The 15009-nt window shown below is 37.2% G+C and overlaps 1 protein-coding gene across 1 annotated transcript in view; it reads left to right on the forward strand.

Annotated features, from left to right (window-relative positions):
* Nucleotides 1-13539, forward strand: part of LOC306868793 (Na(+)/H(+) exchange regulatory cofactor NHE-RF2-like) — a 38030-nt gene extending 24491 nt beyond the window's left edge. The window contains exons 3-6 of the mRNA XM_079415171.1: nt 1570-1770; nt 7259-7412; nt 10556-10662; nt 11976-13539. Of these exons, the coding sequence (XP_079271297.1) occupies nt 1570-1770; nt 7259-7412; nt 10556-10662; nt 11976-12143 (630 nt within the window). The 3' untranslated portion in view covers nt 12144-13539. The remainder of the gene's footprint in view (nt 1-1569; nt 1771-7258; nt 7413-10555; nt 10663-11975) is intronic.
* The last annotated feature ends 1470 nt before the right edge of the window (nt 13540-15009 follow it).

The following is a 15009-nucleotide window of genomic DNA, read 5'->3' on the forward strand; positions in this document are numbered from 1 at the left end:
CTTCCATTACACATTTTTATGAGGAAAGCTCATGTATTCAAATCACAATGGTGAAATTCATTGTGAAAGTAACCCTGTCATTATGTTTTCAACACTATAGCATCCAAATGCATTTCATTTTGTGTTCATTATCATGATTTCTGAGTTGTTTAAGCAGGTAACCAGGATGATTGATGGCTGATATAACAGCAATTTTATGCAAATAACATTTATTTACATTTACAATTATTCATAGCAGATGATCCTTATTCAAACACTACAAGCATGTGTAATAAATAAGATGAATATATATATATTTTTTTTTTATTATTATTTAAATTATTTTTAAAAGAACACTCTTTTTTTCAAATCCCCAAAATTTACCTGAATTTCATTCATTAATTTTGATGAATTCTAGGTGCAATTAACACTTTTAATCGGCCAATCAAATAATGGTCGTCTGCGAAATGAATCATTGTATAGTATAACTGAGTATGAATCATTGTATAACTGAGTATTACTTATTGTTAGGATTGATTACAAATTGTAATCCATTAGTGATCCCAAATTACATCACAAAAATTATACTTACTAATGTAATCCATTACATTGCACATTTAGGTAATATAATCAGTATACTTTTAGATTACTTTTGATCTATATCATTTTTCACATTGATTTAAACAGGACAATCTTGTACCATATTGATATGATGATATGATGATTTAATTTTTCCATGAAGTGCATTAAACATTACATTATGTCAAGGTTTCCCAAACTGGGTTTGTGAAGGAACTGCAGGGGGTTTATGAGTTTAATGAAAAACTAGTAATTAATTAAATCATAAAAATGTTTAATTTTTTGAAAATGTAATCTAATAACAAGTAGGCTACTTAATTTTTGGAATCTGAATACATAATCCAGATTACATGTAATCATTTGTGTGTGTGCGTGTGTGTGTGTTTGTGTGTATATACAGTATATATATATATATATATATATATATATATCACTGAAAAAAATTATTAATTGAATTTACTATTTTTTTAAGGTAAGTGGTTGAAATCAATTTATTTTAGCTCCATTTAATTAAACATATTTTCAACAATTAGTTTATTTAAATGTAACTAAAATAAATACTTTGCAACCACTTACCTTACAAACAGCAATATTGCATCCGCTACAAAAAATGAATATCTTCCTCAGAGATGCAAAATTAAAAAATTAAGTCTTGTTTTTCTGAGAAATTGAACAAAATTGAGTTTATGTTTAAAACAAGAACATGTCATTGGGGCATGAAAACTTCTTTTCACTTTAAATTAAGTGTATTTTTCTGACCGTATTGGCAAAAAAACTCTCTTCAAAAAAAAACTCTTCTCTCAAAATGTTTTGATCAATTTTAAATGAACCTGAAGTAACCTCTTTTTCTCTCTGAAATTATGGATGGAAACACATTGGCTGAAACAGTTTAATATCTAGTATTTAAAACCTTTGCAAAACTGAAATACTGTGAAAAACAAAGAGCTTTTTCGACCTAAGATTTAGCTGTAGGTTTATTCGTATCTTAAAGTGTCTTTTCTTCTTTCACAGAAGGTTCAGCCCTCATCGGAGTCCTCGACCCGGGACCCGTCTGAGCTTCTGCCGAGGCTGTGTAACCTGGTGCGGACCGAGACGGGTTACGGCTTTAATCTCCACAGCGAGAGGTCCAGACCGGGCCAGTACATACGAGCTCTGGACCCCGGCTCACCCGCTGACCGCGCAGGACTCAAACCTCAGGACAGACTCATAGAGGTAAGATCTGATTCTGATTCTGCTGAAGCCATTGTTCAGCTCTGTCTTTATAACAGATTGCTATCATATTTCTATAATTTCCCATGAGGGAAACCACAAACATGTGCATCAGTATACAATGTGATGATGCCAGATATACACCCACGCTTTCTAAATTCACTTGTACATTCACACTCACACACAGCCCATCATCACATTCAGATGCATGTGGGTGGCTGGTGATATGATGACTCGCGCAAAACATTTTTGTGCTTGAGTGACTGAATGAAGCAAAATAACATACTGCTGAAACTTACATTTGCGATCGACAAAGTTGAGTACATCTTTCATTATCACAAAAATAAATAACATGTTCTCATAACCTCCGGTAATTCATGAACTTGTTGTGTGGTTTAGTTGGATTGAGTGTGGATTTAACACATTACACATATGCATTTTAACACATATGCATTTTTTAATTTTAAGGGAAGACACTGCAGGCAAAAAAAAAATTTTTCATGCACCTGTCAAATTTTTGACAGATTTTGAGATTTTGGGCTTTTTGGTTTTTCAGTATTTTTTCAGACTAGTGTAAAGAAAACATCCAAAAGACACTGTTAAGTGTTTCTTTTATAGCACTTTATCTATTTGTGTCTATAGATTTCAGTTACAATACATATTTTTAAAGGCCGTTTTCTCAAAATGAGTTTTCCCTCCTACACTGAGCCATACATCTCCACTTCAGTAGCACACACCAAACTTTACATCTTTATTCCTGTCTATATCCTGAAGATTTTTAACAGAGGGATTTGTTCATATATATTTTGCTTGAATATATACAACATTTTATTCCCCAAAAAATTGTGAAAATAGTATTTTCTGAATTATGGAGTGACAAAATGAGATATCCAAAATTCCCTCTGTAAAAACTTTTGACTCTAATATGTCAATAAAATGAAATATGAAATTTTGAAACCAACTTTATCCAGTGTTTAGATTTTTGTTCTAGAAATGTATGCAAATTAGCGCATATTTCATTAAATAATGCCTCATTTGCATATTTAAACCTAACATTTTAAACCTAACCACACCTAACAAAGCTTGTAATACAAAAAAATGTTTGCAACAGTAAGTAAGGTGATAGCATAATTGATCAATGTATATATATAATATATAATATATATATATAAATAGAAAATTTTAAATATATAAAATTTCATGTGTGTGTGTGTGTATATATATATATATATATATAATCTGCATTTTTTTATTACTTAAAATTATCATTAAGCCAGACTGATTTTTAATTTGTATTGAAAAATATGTATTCATTTTAAGTTTTTTGTTTATTATTAATTATTGTTTAACCGTTTGAGTTAAATACTTAACAATCATCATCAAGAATAATGGGAATTATGAAAAAGTAAAGCAAGCTTAATTTTCATGCAAACATTGTCGCAATGCAAAAAATCATAATGGTCCGTAAAAAAGACTTAATTTTCTATCATTTAAAATATATAAGCAAAATATAATTTCTTATTTCTTTCATTTGATTTTGGGGTGAAATATGGCCCTGACAGCATGATCTTGACCAGTTTTGTGAGAGAAACTTTCTCCCCCATTGCCCTCCATCTCTCAGTTGTTGTCCAGCGTCAGTATAAGAGTGAGAGTCCTGCCCCCTTGAGTTTTCAGAGACACACCTCAGGACACTGATACCTGAAACCCACCTGGCTGCCGTTAATATTTGATGCTGTTCAGCACACGCTCCATCTGTCCTCGGGTCAAACACTCAGATTAAATCACCTTCAGCAGAAGGGGAGCGCAGGCGGCTCTCGTGCCATTGTTTATGTTTTGATTGATTTGGTTGTAATTTCGGTAAAAAGTCTCCCTCACCGTCTCTCCTCTGTTCGGCTTGTTGGGAACCTAATTCTACCACAAAACATGTTGCTAAGCAACCAATAGCAGGGCACTAAGGCAAACCTGAATGAACAGGTTTATCAGGGATAAATAAAGCTTTTACATATGATTAAAGTCACTGAAGCAGAAGTGAGGATTCACCCCAGAATAATCTACTGATTAAATGTTTTTATACTGTAGATCATCACTGTAACTCTACTCTCTTTTAATGTTTATGAAAAAACAAAAATAAACCATGTCAAATGGAAATACTAACCATTTTTCTACCAGGATGTAGTACTTTACAGTACCATTTAAATACTTTGTGAAATCAGTTATAAAAATAGTTGTACAGTGCATTTTTATTTATAGTGTTTTGTGTTATATTATACAAATAATTAAAAAAAATTGTCAAATGTTTTTACATCACGGTTCTGTATGGTTTCAGCACAGCAAGGGAAAAAACTAATAAAAAAATATAAATATATATATATGTATATATATAAACATTAAACAGTGGTTTGCTGAACAAACTGCGTTTTCTTTAACAATAAATAATAATAAATTAAATTAGGATTAAAATTTTCTAAGGATAAAAATCGACCTCAGCTTCAGCTCTAAACTAAAGGAAGCCCTTTTACGTTACTAAAGGTTACAATTAACAACAGAGCCCAAATTCATTTTAATTACTATTTATTTTTAAACATAATAATCAACACTCAACTTTAAAAAAAATATGCAAACATGTAAACTGCACATAATGCACTTTTTAAATTACCTTCTAAATTATAAAATTTCGATTTGTTGTAATATTTGTTGAAATATATTCATTTACAGTGGCTGTCATAACTTGTTTCATAACACATTTATTTAAGCATACATTAAATAATTAAGACATCACTTACAGTTAAAGTAAAATATGATGAGTATATCTCATTAGTATCTCAATATTAGTATGTCTAATATTTCATGAAAAGCTCTTCTCTGTACTTTATTTCTCTAGCAAATAATGAGCTTTAGACACTGATGACTTGCCTGAGGTAAATGAAATGCTACATGACATTTTGTTTACAAGCTGTTTTATTGACGTCTTTCCACAGTTGAAAAAGCGATTGAGCAAATACATGAGGCATGAGATGCTCATTCAAGTTTATTTCACATTAAAACTAGTAGTAAAGAGGAATGATCACGCTCCGTGCTACCTTTTGAACTGAGGCTTCTATACTATATACAACCCGAATTCCGGAAATGTTGGGACGTTTTTTAAATTTGAATATAATGAAAACTAAAAGAATATCAAATCACATGAGCCAATATTTTATTCACAATAGAACATAGATAACATAACAAATGTTTAAACTGAGAAATTTTACAATTTTAGGCTCAAAATTAGCTAATTTCAAATTTGATGCCTGCTACAGGTCTCAAAATAGTTGGGACGGGGGCATGTTTGCCATGGTGTAGCATCTCCTCTTCTTTTCAAAACAGTTTGAAGACGTTTGGGCATCGAGGTTATGAGTTTCTGGAGTTTTGGTGTTGGAATTTGGTCCCATTCTTGCCTGATATAGGTTTCCAGCTGCTGAAGAGTTTGTGGTCGTCTTTGACGTATTTTTCGTTTTAATGATGTGCCAAATGTTCTCTATAGGTGAAAGATCTGGACTGCTGGCAGGCCAATTCAGAACCCGTACTCTTCTACTACGAAGCCATGCTGTTGTAATAGCTGCAGTATGTGGTTTTGCATTGTCCTGCTGAAATACAGAAGGCCTTTCCTGAAATACATGTCGTCTGGAAGGGAGCATATGTTGCTCTAAAATCTCTATATACTTTTCAGCATTCATAGTGCCTACCAAAATATGCAAGCTGCCCATACCGTATGCACTTATGCACCCCCATACCATCAGAGATGCTGGCTTTTGAACTGAACGCTGATTACATGCTGGAAGGTCTCCCTATTTAGCCCGGAGGACACGGCGTCCGTGATTTCCAACAAGAATCAAATTTGGACTCATGTGATCACTTTTCCACTTTGAAACAGTCCATATTAAATTAGCCCTGGTCCACAGGACAGGACAGCGCTTCTGGACCATGTTCACATATGGCTATATTTTTTTGCATGATAGAGCTTTAGTTGGCATCTGCAGATGGCACGGCGGATTGTGTTTACCGACATTGGTTTCTGGAAGTATTCCTGGGCCCATTTAGTAATGTCAATGACAGAATCATGCCGATGAGTGATGCAGTGTCGTCTGAGGGCCCGAAGACCACGGGCATCCAACAAAGGTCTTCAGCCTTGTCCCTTAAGCACAGATATTTCTCCGGTTTCTCTGAATCTTTTGATGATGTTATGTACTGTAGATGATGAGATTAGCAAAGCCTTTGCAATTTGTCGTTGAGGAACGTTGTTTTTAAACTATTCCACAATCTTTTTATGCAGTTTTTACTACCCCTACGATGAATGTCAAACTGTCTCCATTTTTCAAGACAAGCTATGAGCAGAATTAATGCTAGATAATTATTCTATCAGCCATAAACTCCGGCGCTCCCATCCTCTGCTCACGGAATTTATCTGATATGTAGCCTTTTTATATAAACACCAACAATTCGGTCCCGCGTGCAGTGCAGTTCGCAGTCACTGCACATGTATGGGTTGATAATGTAAAACTCCGGACAAGTTTTCTTGCACGCACCCGTTTTTAACTCGTCTTGACTGTCGTACAGTCTGACATTAATGACAACTGAGATCCCATAGTGTGACATGATCATCATGTTCGTACAGTCTGACAAGTACAATCCTAAAGGACTTTTAAAAAAATCGTACAGTGTGAGCCCGGCTTAAGACATCCCTTTTATAGCTAATCATGTTACAGACCTGATGTCAATTAACTTAATTAGTTGCTAGATATTCTCCCAGATTAATCTTTTCAAAATTTCTTGCTTTTTCAGCCCTTTGTTGCCCCCATGCCAACTTTTTTGAGACCTGTAGCAGGCATCAAATTTGAAATGAGCTCATTTAGTGGATAAAAGTGTAAAATTTCTCAGTTTAAACATTTGTTAAGTTCTCTATGTTCTATTGTGAGTAAAATTTTGGCTCATGTGATTTGAAAGTCTTTTAGTTTTCATTTTATTCCAATAAAAAAAAAAAATGTCCCAACATTTCCGGAATTTGGAGTGTTTCCAATTAAGTTCCACTCATGCAGTGGTTAAAACAATGCTGTATCTGTTCGGTACACATGCGTACCGAAAACATTTTATTTGTCTATAAACTCATAAGAATCATTGAATAAAAAATGTGTGTGTGTGTTGGAGTAATAAATCCAACATATACAATTTAAAAGTTGTTGCCATTGCCATGACAATACCATGTTTTTGATACTGCAGTGAAACTAATATCATGGTATTGTCTGAAGTACACTGGAGAACTACCATGGTATTAGTTTCATTGTAGTATCCAAAAAACATGGTATTACTATTGTAACGTGTCCAGTATTTCCAGTTTATGAATACTGTTAAATATATAGTCAAATCAGGTCAATAAAATGTTTTGTTGTTGTAAAAACTTTAATAGTAGCTTGTTTTAAAATCATAACCTTTGCTGTATTAAAACTCTGCGCAGGTGAATGGCGTGAACATTGAAAGCATGAGACACGCTGAAGTTGTGGCCTTTATCAAGAACGGCGGGAATGAGACGCGTTTACTAGTGGTGGATCCAGATACAGATGAGCATTTCAAAAAGATGGGCATCACTCCCACCAGCATCCATGTCAAAGGTAGAGTTAAAGACTTTAATGAGGAGAGTTCACCCAAAAATCACAAAATCAAGCAACAAGTAGGGATTTGCTTTATAAAATATATTGACCTATGCGAGTATACTGTATGTATGTGGATAAAGTCGGACATATCCAATATCCAATTTTGATTAACATTTTATTTAGTCAGAACACGCCTACTTTTGAATGATCATCAATAACGAAAGATGATTTTGAGCCCAGATTAGTTAATTTTGCTATATTGCACAATCAGTTTGTTTGTGCAGCCTTGGTTTTGTCACATGTCGGTTTTCCTTTCAGTTCTGTTTTGACCTTATTTGGTAGTTCCTGTTCTGATTTAGTTAATTAGTAATCATCATTTAGTCTTGTCACCTGTGTTTGATTAATTATCTAGTTTGCTCCTTTGTTTCCTGTTTCTTTATAAGCATTCAGTTTTGTCCCAATCCTTGTCGGATCTTAAGTTTACAATGGTTTTATGTGAGTTGATGCTAAATAAAGATATCTTTTGTTATTCATCATCGTGGGCGCCGATTACTACAACCACCAACCGTTACAGAAGATCTGACCACATACCGAAGACGAGATCAACGCTCAAGATGCTTGAGCTTGTGCCCGTCGTTTGCGGGGGTTCACGCCACCGTTCGCGGCTCGCCCCTGCCCGTTCTGCGTGGGATGCTGGGCTGCCTGTCACGGCTTACCCAGGCCACCCGTTTTGGGGAGAACGGGTCGCCATTCGCCGCTCGCCCATACCCACCGCCCAAAAGAAATTCGTCCCGCCTGAGACGGCGATGAATGTTCTGCCCGCGGCGAGGAGGATTCCGCCGCAAAGGGCGATGAACGTTGCGCCGTCCGCGGCGAAGAGGATTCCGCCGTACACGGCGATGAATGTTCCACCCACGGCGAGGAGGATTCCGCCGCAAGGGGCGATGAACGTTGCGCCATCCGCGCTGGAGAGGATCCCGCCGCCTATAACGGTTCACCCTGAACCACCGAGGAAGGAAAAGCAGGTGCCGGTAGGGATTTTGATAGAGTTTGAGGGCATGTCAGTCCCTCCAGTGCCTGCTCCTCGCCAGTGCCATCCAGTGCCTGCTCCTCGCCAGTGCCATCCAGTGCCTGCTCCTCATCTGTGCCCTCCTATCCCTGCACCTCGCAAGAGGGTCCCGTCCAGCCCACCTGAGTTCCCGCTGGTCCCGTCCAGCCCACCTGAGTTCCCGCTGGTCCCGTCCAGCCCCGCGCCTCCCGTGCGCCCTCTAATGTCCGCGCTACAAGAGCGTCCCTTTGAATCTGCGCTGCCAGAGCGCCCCCAAGTGTCCGCGCTGCCAGAGCGCCCCCAAGTGTCCACGCTGCAAGAGCGCCCTCCTGCGTCTCCGCTGGTCCCGTCCAGCTCTCCTTCGTCTCTGCTGGTTCTATCCAGCTTCGCGCCTCCCGTGCGCCCCCAAGTGCCCGCGCTGCAAGAGCGCCCCCAAGTGTCCGCGCTGCAAGAGCGCCCCCAAGTGTCCGCACTGCAAGAGCGCCCGCCCCCAAGTGTCCGCGCTGCAAGGGCGCCCTCTAAAGTCTGCGCTGCAAGAGCGCCCTCGAAAGTCCGCACTGCAAGAGCGCCCTCGAAAGTCCGCGCTGCAAGAGCGCCCTCAAGAGTCCGCACTGCAAGAGCGCCCTCCTGCATCTACGCTGGTCCCGTCCAGCTCTCCTTCGTCACCGCTGGTTCCGTCCAGCTCCGCGCCTCCCGTGCGCCCCCACGAGTCCGCTCCTCCTGTACGCCTCCAAGTGCCCGCTCCTCCAGAGCGCCCTCAAGTGCCCGCTCCTCCAGAGCGCCCTCAAGTGCCCGCTCCTCCAGAGCGCCCTCAAGTGCCCGCTCCTCCAGAGCGCCCTCAAGAGCCCGCTCCTCCCGAGCGCCCCCAAGAACCCGCTCCTCCAACGTGGGCCCCAGAGGGGAACTTTCCCAAAGAAATTTTGGGGGGGGGCCATATAGCCGCAGTTTGTGTGGCCAGGCCAAAGGCCAAATGGCCTCCCGAATCTCCAGTCCCGCCATGGCCTCCCAAGGCCCCTGATCCGCCCTGGAGGCTTCCCTGTTCTCCTCCCTGTCCTGATCCTATGCCAGCCTCCAGGACGCCCGCCCCCCCTCCCCGATGTTACTGTTACGGTGCGGGACGCACCTACCGGGAGGGGGGCGATATCTGTCACATGTCGGTTTTCCTTTCAGTTCTGTTTTGACCTTATTTGGTAGTTCCTGTTCTGATTTAGTTAATTAGTAATCATCATTTAGTCTTGTCACCTGTGTTTGATTAATTATCTAGTTTGCTCCTTTGTTTCCTGTTTCTTTATAAGCATTCAGTTTTGTCCCAATCCTTGTTGGATCTTAAGTTTACAATGGTTTTATGTGAGTTGATGCTAAATAAAGATATCTTTTGTTATTCATCATCGTGGGCGCCGATTACTACAACCACCAACCGTTACAGGTTTCCTCTTCCTGGGATTTGAGGGGGAGTTTGACGTTTTTCCGTGCTAATGGTGCTTTTGAGGCTTTGAAACAGACAGGTGTTCGGTTTCTTCCCAAGGCTCTATATAGAGGTGTGAAGCTCTGAACAAAGCCACCAAACCCTGGGCTGTAGTCCATGCTGGTACAGTAAATCCATGTTCTCTTGAGTCTCATCCTCATCTGTTTCCAGTGGTCCAGCAGCTCCTGACATGTGGCTCAGATTAGAGTTAAACTGAGGTAAACACCTTAAACAGGCTATTGACATCTCTTAGATAATTGCTACTTGGCATGATCCTGATTTGGCCCACTGGAAGGTCATTCCAGCCCAGTCCACTTGCTTTCTATTAGTTTTCTCGCATTTCCTTCTGGATGAGTAAATCTTCTGCGTTAGGTCTGTGAACATCAGATGACCCAGTTTAGGTTGATCAAGCCACAGATGCGTGCTGCTTTTAGCCCACAGCTCAGCTTTCTTTCTCAAGAGCCCGCTCAAGGTTTCCAGCTGTAGCAATGATCTTCTCAAGGAAGTTTAGCATCACAGCAGCACTCTCTATGAATATACAGGGTCATCATGTACATTATATTGATAAACCTACAATGGATTATGGCTGTTTTTCCATTCAACATCAGCCAAGAGTGATCTGAGCATTTGTTCTTCTTATTAAAACAGATTTTGATGAGTCCATAACTAACGGCTCTAACAGCCCACATGTGAACGGGACGTCCTCACAATCCACATACTCAGACGGCAGCAGTCAGGAGGACACCAACACACAGGTAAACAAAAGAACACAAATGCATCTGCAGTTAATATATTTAAATTTTATACTTATAGCAGATTCATGCATTAAGTCGTTTAAGGGTCAGGTAATAAAAAAAATCTTTAGTATATAAAAGATAATAACCGCACAATATATTTCTATTTTATATTTATGCCAGATTCATGTATTAAGTCAAAAAATTATTTAAATTAGTTAAAACATAAGGGTCAGGTAATTAAAAAAAGCTTTATTATATAAAATAACTACACAATGCACAGCTAGATTTATTATTTTTGAAGGCATTCATTTAACTGCTTTAAAACATCTATAGATATGAATTTATTCTAGAAATTAAAAGACACAAAAGTCTTATGCATGTTATGATAGAAACAGTTAGAAGGGCGCAGACATGTGATTAATTTAATTATATATACAGTGTATAGCCTATACAAATATACATTATTCAAGTCAAAATGTATTTAGTAATTTTATAATGTAATTTTTATTTCTATTTTAAATTTAATTAATTATTGTTATATTATAAAATTATTTCAGTAATTTTTTTAAATACATTTCATCAATTTAAATTTAAATCAACGCGATGTTAAGATGACAAAACACATTTTAAGGGTCAGATAATTAAAAAAAGCTCCTTAACAATAACTTAACTTTCACTTACAGTATCTCAGTGTGTGTGTGTGTACACACATAGTATACAGTGTGTAAAATATATATATATATATAGAGAGAGAGAGAGAGAGAGAGAGAGAGAAAGGCATTTGTTAATTGCTTATTTTCTTTGAAAATATATAAATATATATATAAAAAAATAAAATAAAAAAGCATACGTATATGCATGACACAAACACACACACCACTGCTCCAAAATTTTGAATAATTAAGATTTTCTTTTTCCTGTTTAATTATCAGCATATCAGAATGATTTCTGAGGATCATGTGACACTGAAGACTGGAGTAGTGATGCTGAAAATTCAGCTTTGCATCACAGGAATAAATTACATTACAATTATATTTTAAAAGAAACCAGGTATTTTAAATTGTAATAACATTTCATAATATTTCTGTTTTTACTTTTGATCAAATAGATGTAGCCTTGGTGAGAATAAGAGTATTTGCAATTATTCCAAATTCACACACACACATACATACATACATATGAAGTATATATATATATATATATATATATATATATATATATATATATATATATAGTGCACAAAATGCATTTCATGCCAAATACTCAATATTTTATGCATACTGTAATATGGCTGTTTGAAACAGTGTTATGTGTGTATTTATATTTTGCAGTTCTCGAGGGAGAGCAGCAGTCATCTTCTCGACCCGTTTGAAGAAATGGGTCTGTGTCTGAGCCCCACGGCAGCGGAGGCTAAAGAGAAAGCCCACGCCAAGTGCGCCAGAAAGAGAGCGCCCCAGATGGACTGGAACAAGAAGCATGAGATTTTTAGCAATTTCTGAGTCTTCCCAGAGATGCCCCCTACGTGTGTTGCATTCAGAGCCCCGGACACGTGACTGCTTTTGATGAAAAAGAGGCACCTATTTTTGTAGAAAATGAAAACTTGAAGCATAAAAAGTTGAAAAACACAACCCGGAGGGGATGATGTGACTTACGCAATAGGATTTCTGTCTTATGAATGGCTAAGAAAGTCATAAATCGATGGTCTTGCTGCTTGTATAGAGGGATATCTGCATCATTTCGTGTTCATGCTGTTCATTCACTATAGAACGCTGACAATAACATACAAAATGGAATACAAAAGCCAAAAGAGACTATTATACAGAACAGCATATAGGCTAGACTGTGCTTTTGCAGAACTCGACTGAACAAAATCATGTTATTTGATTCAGTACCAAATTAATCAAGCTCCTTTTGTGTCGTACATGTTATATGTGAATCATCGGAAGAATTTGAATTGTTCTTTTGCCAAAGACACAACCTATAATCGACCTGATCCACTGATGTCTTATGAGTTTCAGTTGTTTTGAAGGGACGTACTACTGTTGGACATCAAGTTTCTAGGAATTACTGAGATTTCAAAAAAGGAAGAAAAACTGGAGTGACCCAGAAATGAGAATCTGCTCGTCTTCAACATTAGAGGACGCTGTTTATCTACTCTTGGGCTTCATTATAAATAAAGCTGATCATGTTGAACCACCAGAGGGAGCGTCGCAACACATGCTGCTTTCTTACAGCTCAGTTGACTGTAAGAGAAGCGAGACTTCTGCAAAGTTGCAAGATACGCCACAAAGAGTTATTGCTGTATTTACAGTATAGTGTGTACTGGTGCATTCTGGGACGTGGATACCTACAGACAGGTGGCATGCAAGAAGTCACAATCATGCAAAGCCGAATCGGTTCATGAAGCAAAAGGAATCTAATGTAATAAACCTCGTAAAACGATAAAGCGCAACGCATGCCTTATCAATAGAGGAACAGACAGTAGGCTATTGATGCTGTGAGGGTCACTGAACTTTGAGCTCAGACTCATCTCTGAAGAGGGGCTCTGTTGTGGCTGATTCTGGATACACGATTCCCACCTTTATTCATTTGAATTTTAGTAACGCAGACAGTCATGAAAGCTTTTTAGAGAGCGCTATATGCATTTACAGCACACATATTGCGATATATAACATCAGCATTACTATTATTCATCTTAATAATTCATGATACGTTCCATGTTTGCAATTTAGTATTAATGTAGTCAAGTAGTTGTTTTTTTCTTTTCTGTTGCTCCCCTACGCCAACATTGAGCAGTAATGGGAAATCATTTCCTGTCAGAAATATTCGTATTAGTATTATTTTTTTCAATAAAGTGTGACAATCTTTATTGATGTGTTAAATGCATTCATCAGCAAAAAGTTCCACTGAGCACTTTCTTTTATTTGTTAAGTAGGTTGTTTTATATATATATATATATATATATATAATTGTTGTAAAGCTCGGCAAATACTTTATCAAATTTAATAAACAACAAATATCAAATATACTTTAGGCTGGCCACTATAAATTTGGTAATAAATGATTAAATATTGAATTAAAACATATAGAAGTTATTAAATATTCAATATAATAAAGTTTAAATTTTGAACATCACATTTTCTGTCATTATTATATAATAACAATATTTATTAATATTTGATCAATTAATTGATGTATTAAATATTTACCAGTATTTACGAACAATATTTTTTACCCATTTGTATTTAAATTTCACTGATAATAATAGAATGTTTTTTGGGGGTTTTTCTGTTTGAAAGTAATTTGGTGGATTTGGTAAATGATGCATCTGTTAATTGGCAAAGCAGATGTGCCTATAATCACAAAATTGTCAAATATCAGTCCAAATCTATCATTTTATCACTAATTTTTCTTCTTCCCAACAAAAATGTGTTCTGGACATTAAATTTAGTCCCAAAACTTGGTCAAGCTTATTGTAAACGTCAACAGTAGTAATGTCACTCAATTAAATAGTAATAATGTGTTGTTAGTAAGTTTTCATTAAAAGATATTCATATATTTTTTTATATAAAATATTTTATTATATACATTTTTATGTGAAGTATTGTAGTTGTATTTATTGATACACAGTATATTCAATATATATATATATATTCCTTACCTATATACTGATCTATACTTGGAGCTCTTACAATACGAGAAAAAAAAAAATGTCAGAAATGTCTAATCCGTCTAATCCATGATTTGATTTTCCCTACGTTTTTTTTTTTTTTAAACGTTTGTGAGAGCCGATTGATCTGGATTCTGGATTGAGTGCTGCTTGTCCATGGAAAGGTCCATGATGCTTTTCCGTTGCTAAGGTGTCCTGACTTTTTGTTGTGTTGCATCGCGGTTGCTAGGGTTCTGTTTTGGGTTGCTAGGTGGATCCTTACTGCCCTAAATCAAATGAGCCCACCTCCTAGTCTCCAGAATATTCTACTCCTTACGTATATGTCCATCAGTGCTATGGGATTTATCATCGGCCAGGTGGAAAATGTAAGTCAGATGAAATAATAACCCACCTCATCTCAACAAGACACATGATTTGAGCAATCATTCATGTAGCACAAATACTCAGTTTAATTTCCTAACTACAAGTATGAGCAATAATAGTGATGCTTGTATAACACCATGCACTAATAATATAATCCATAATGATTCACTCAAATCTGGCACTTTGTTGTTTATGTTACAGTCATTTCTGTTCTCATTTTTTCCCCTTCTTCCTTGCAAAATCTGTAAAGTTTTCTCACCATATGTCATACAAACCCCGCAAATACTCCTCCATTCATTTTCATTAACACTTTTCACGCAGCTTCTAGATGC

Source organism: Barbus barbus (genome assembly GCF_936440315.1).
Source record: "Barbus barbus genome assembly, chromosome: 4".
Taxonomy (NCBI): Eukaryota; Metazoa; Chordata; class Actinopteri; order Cypriniformes; family Cyprinidae; genus Barbus; species Barbus barbus.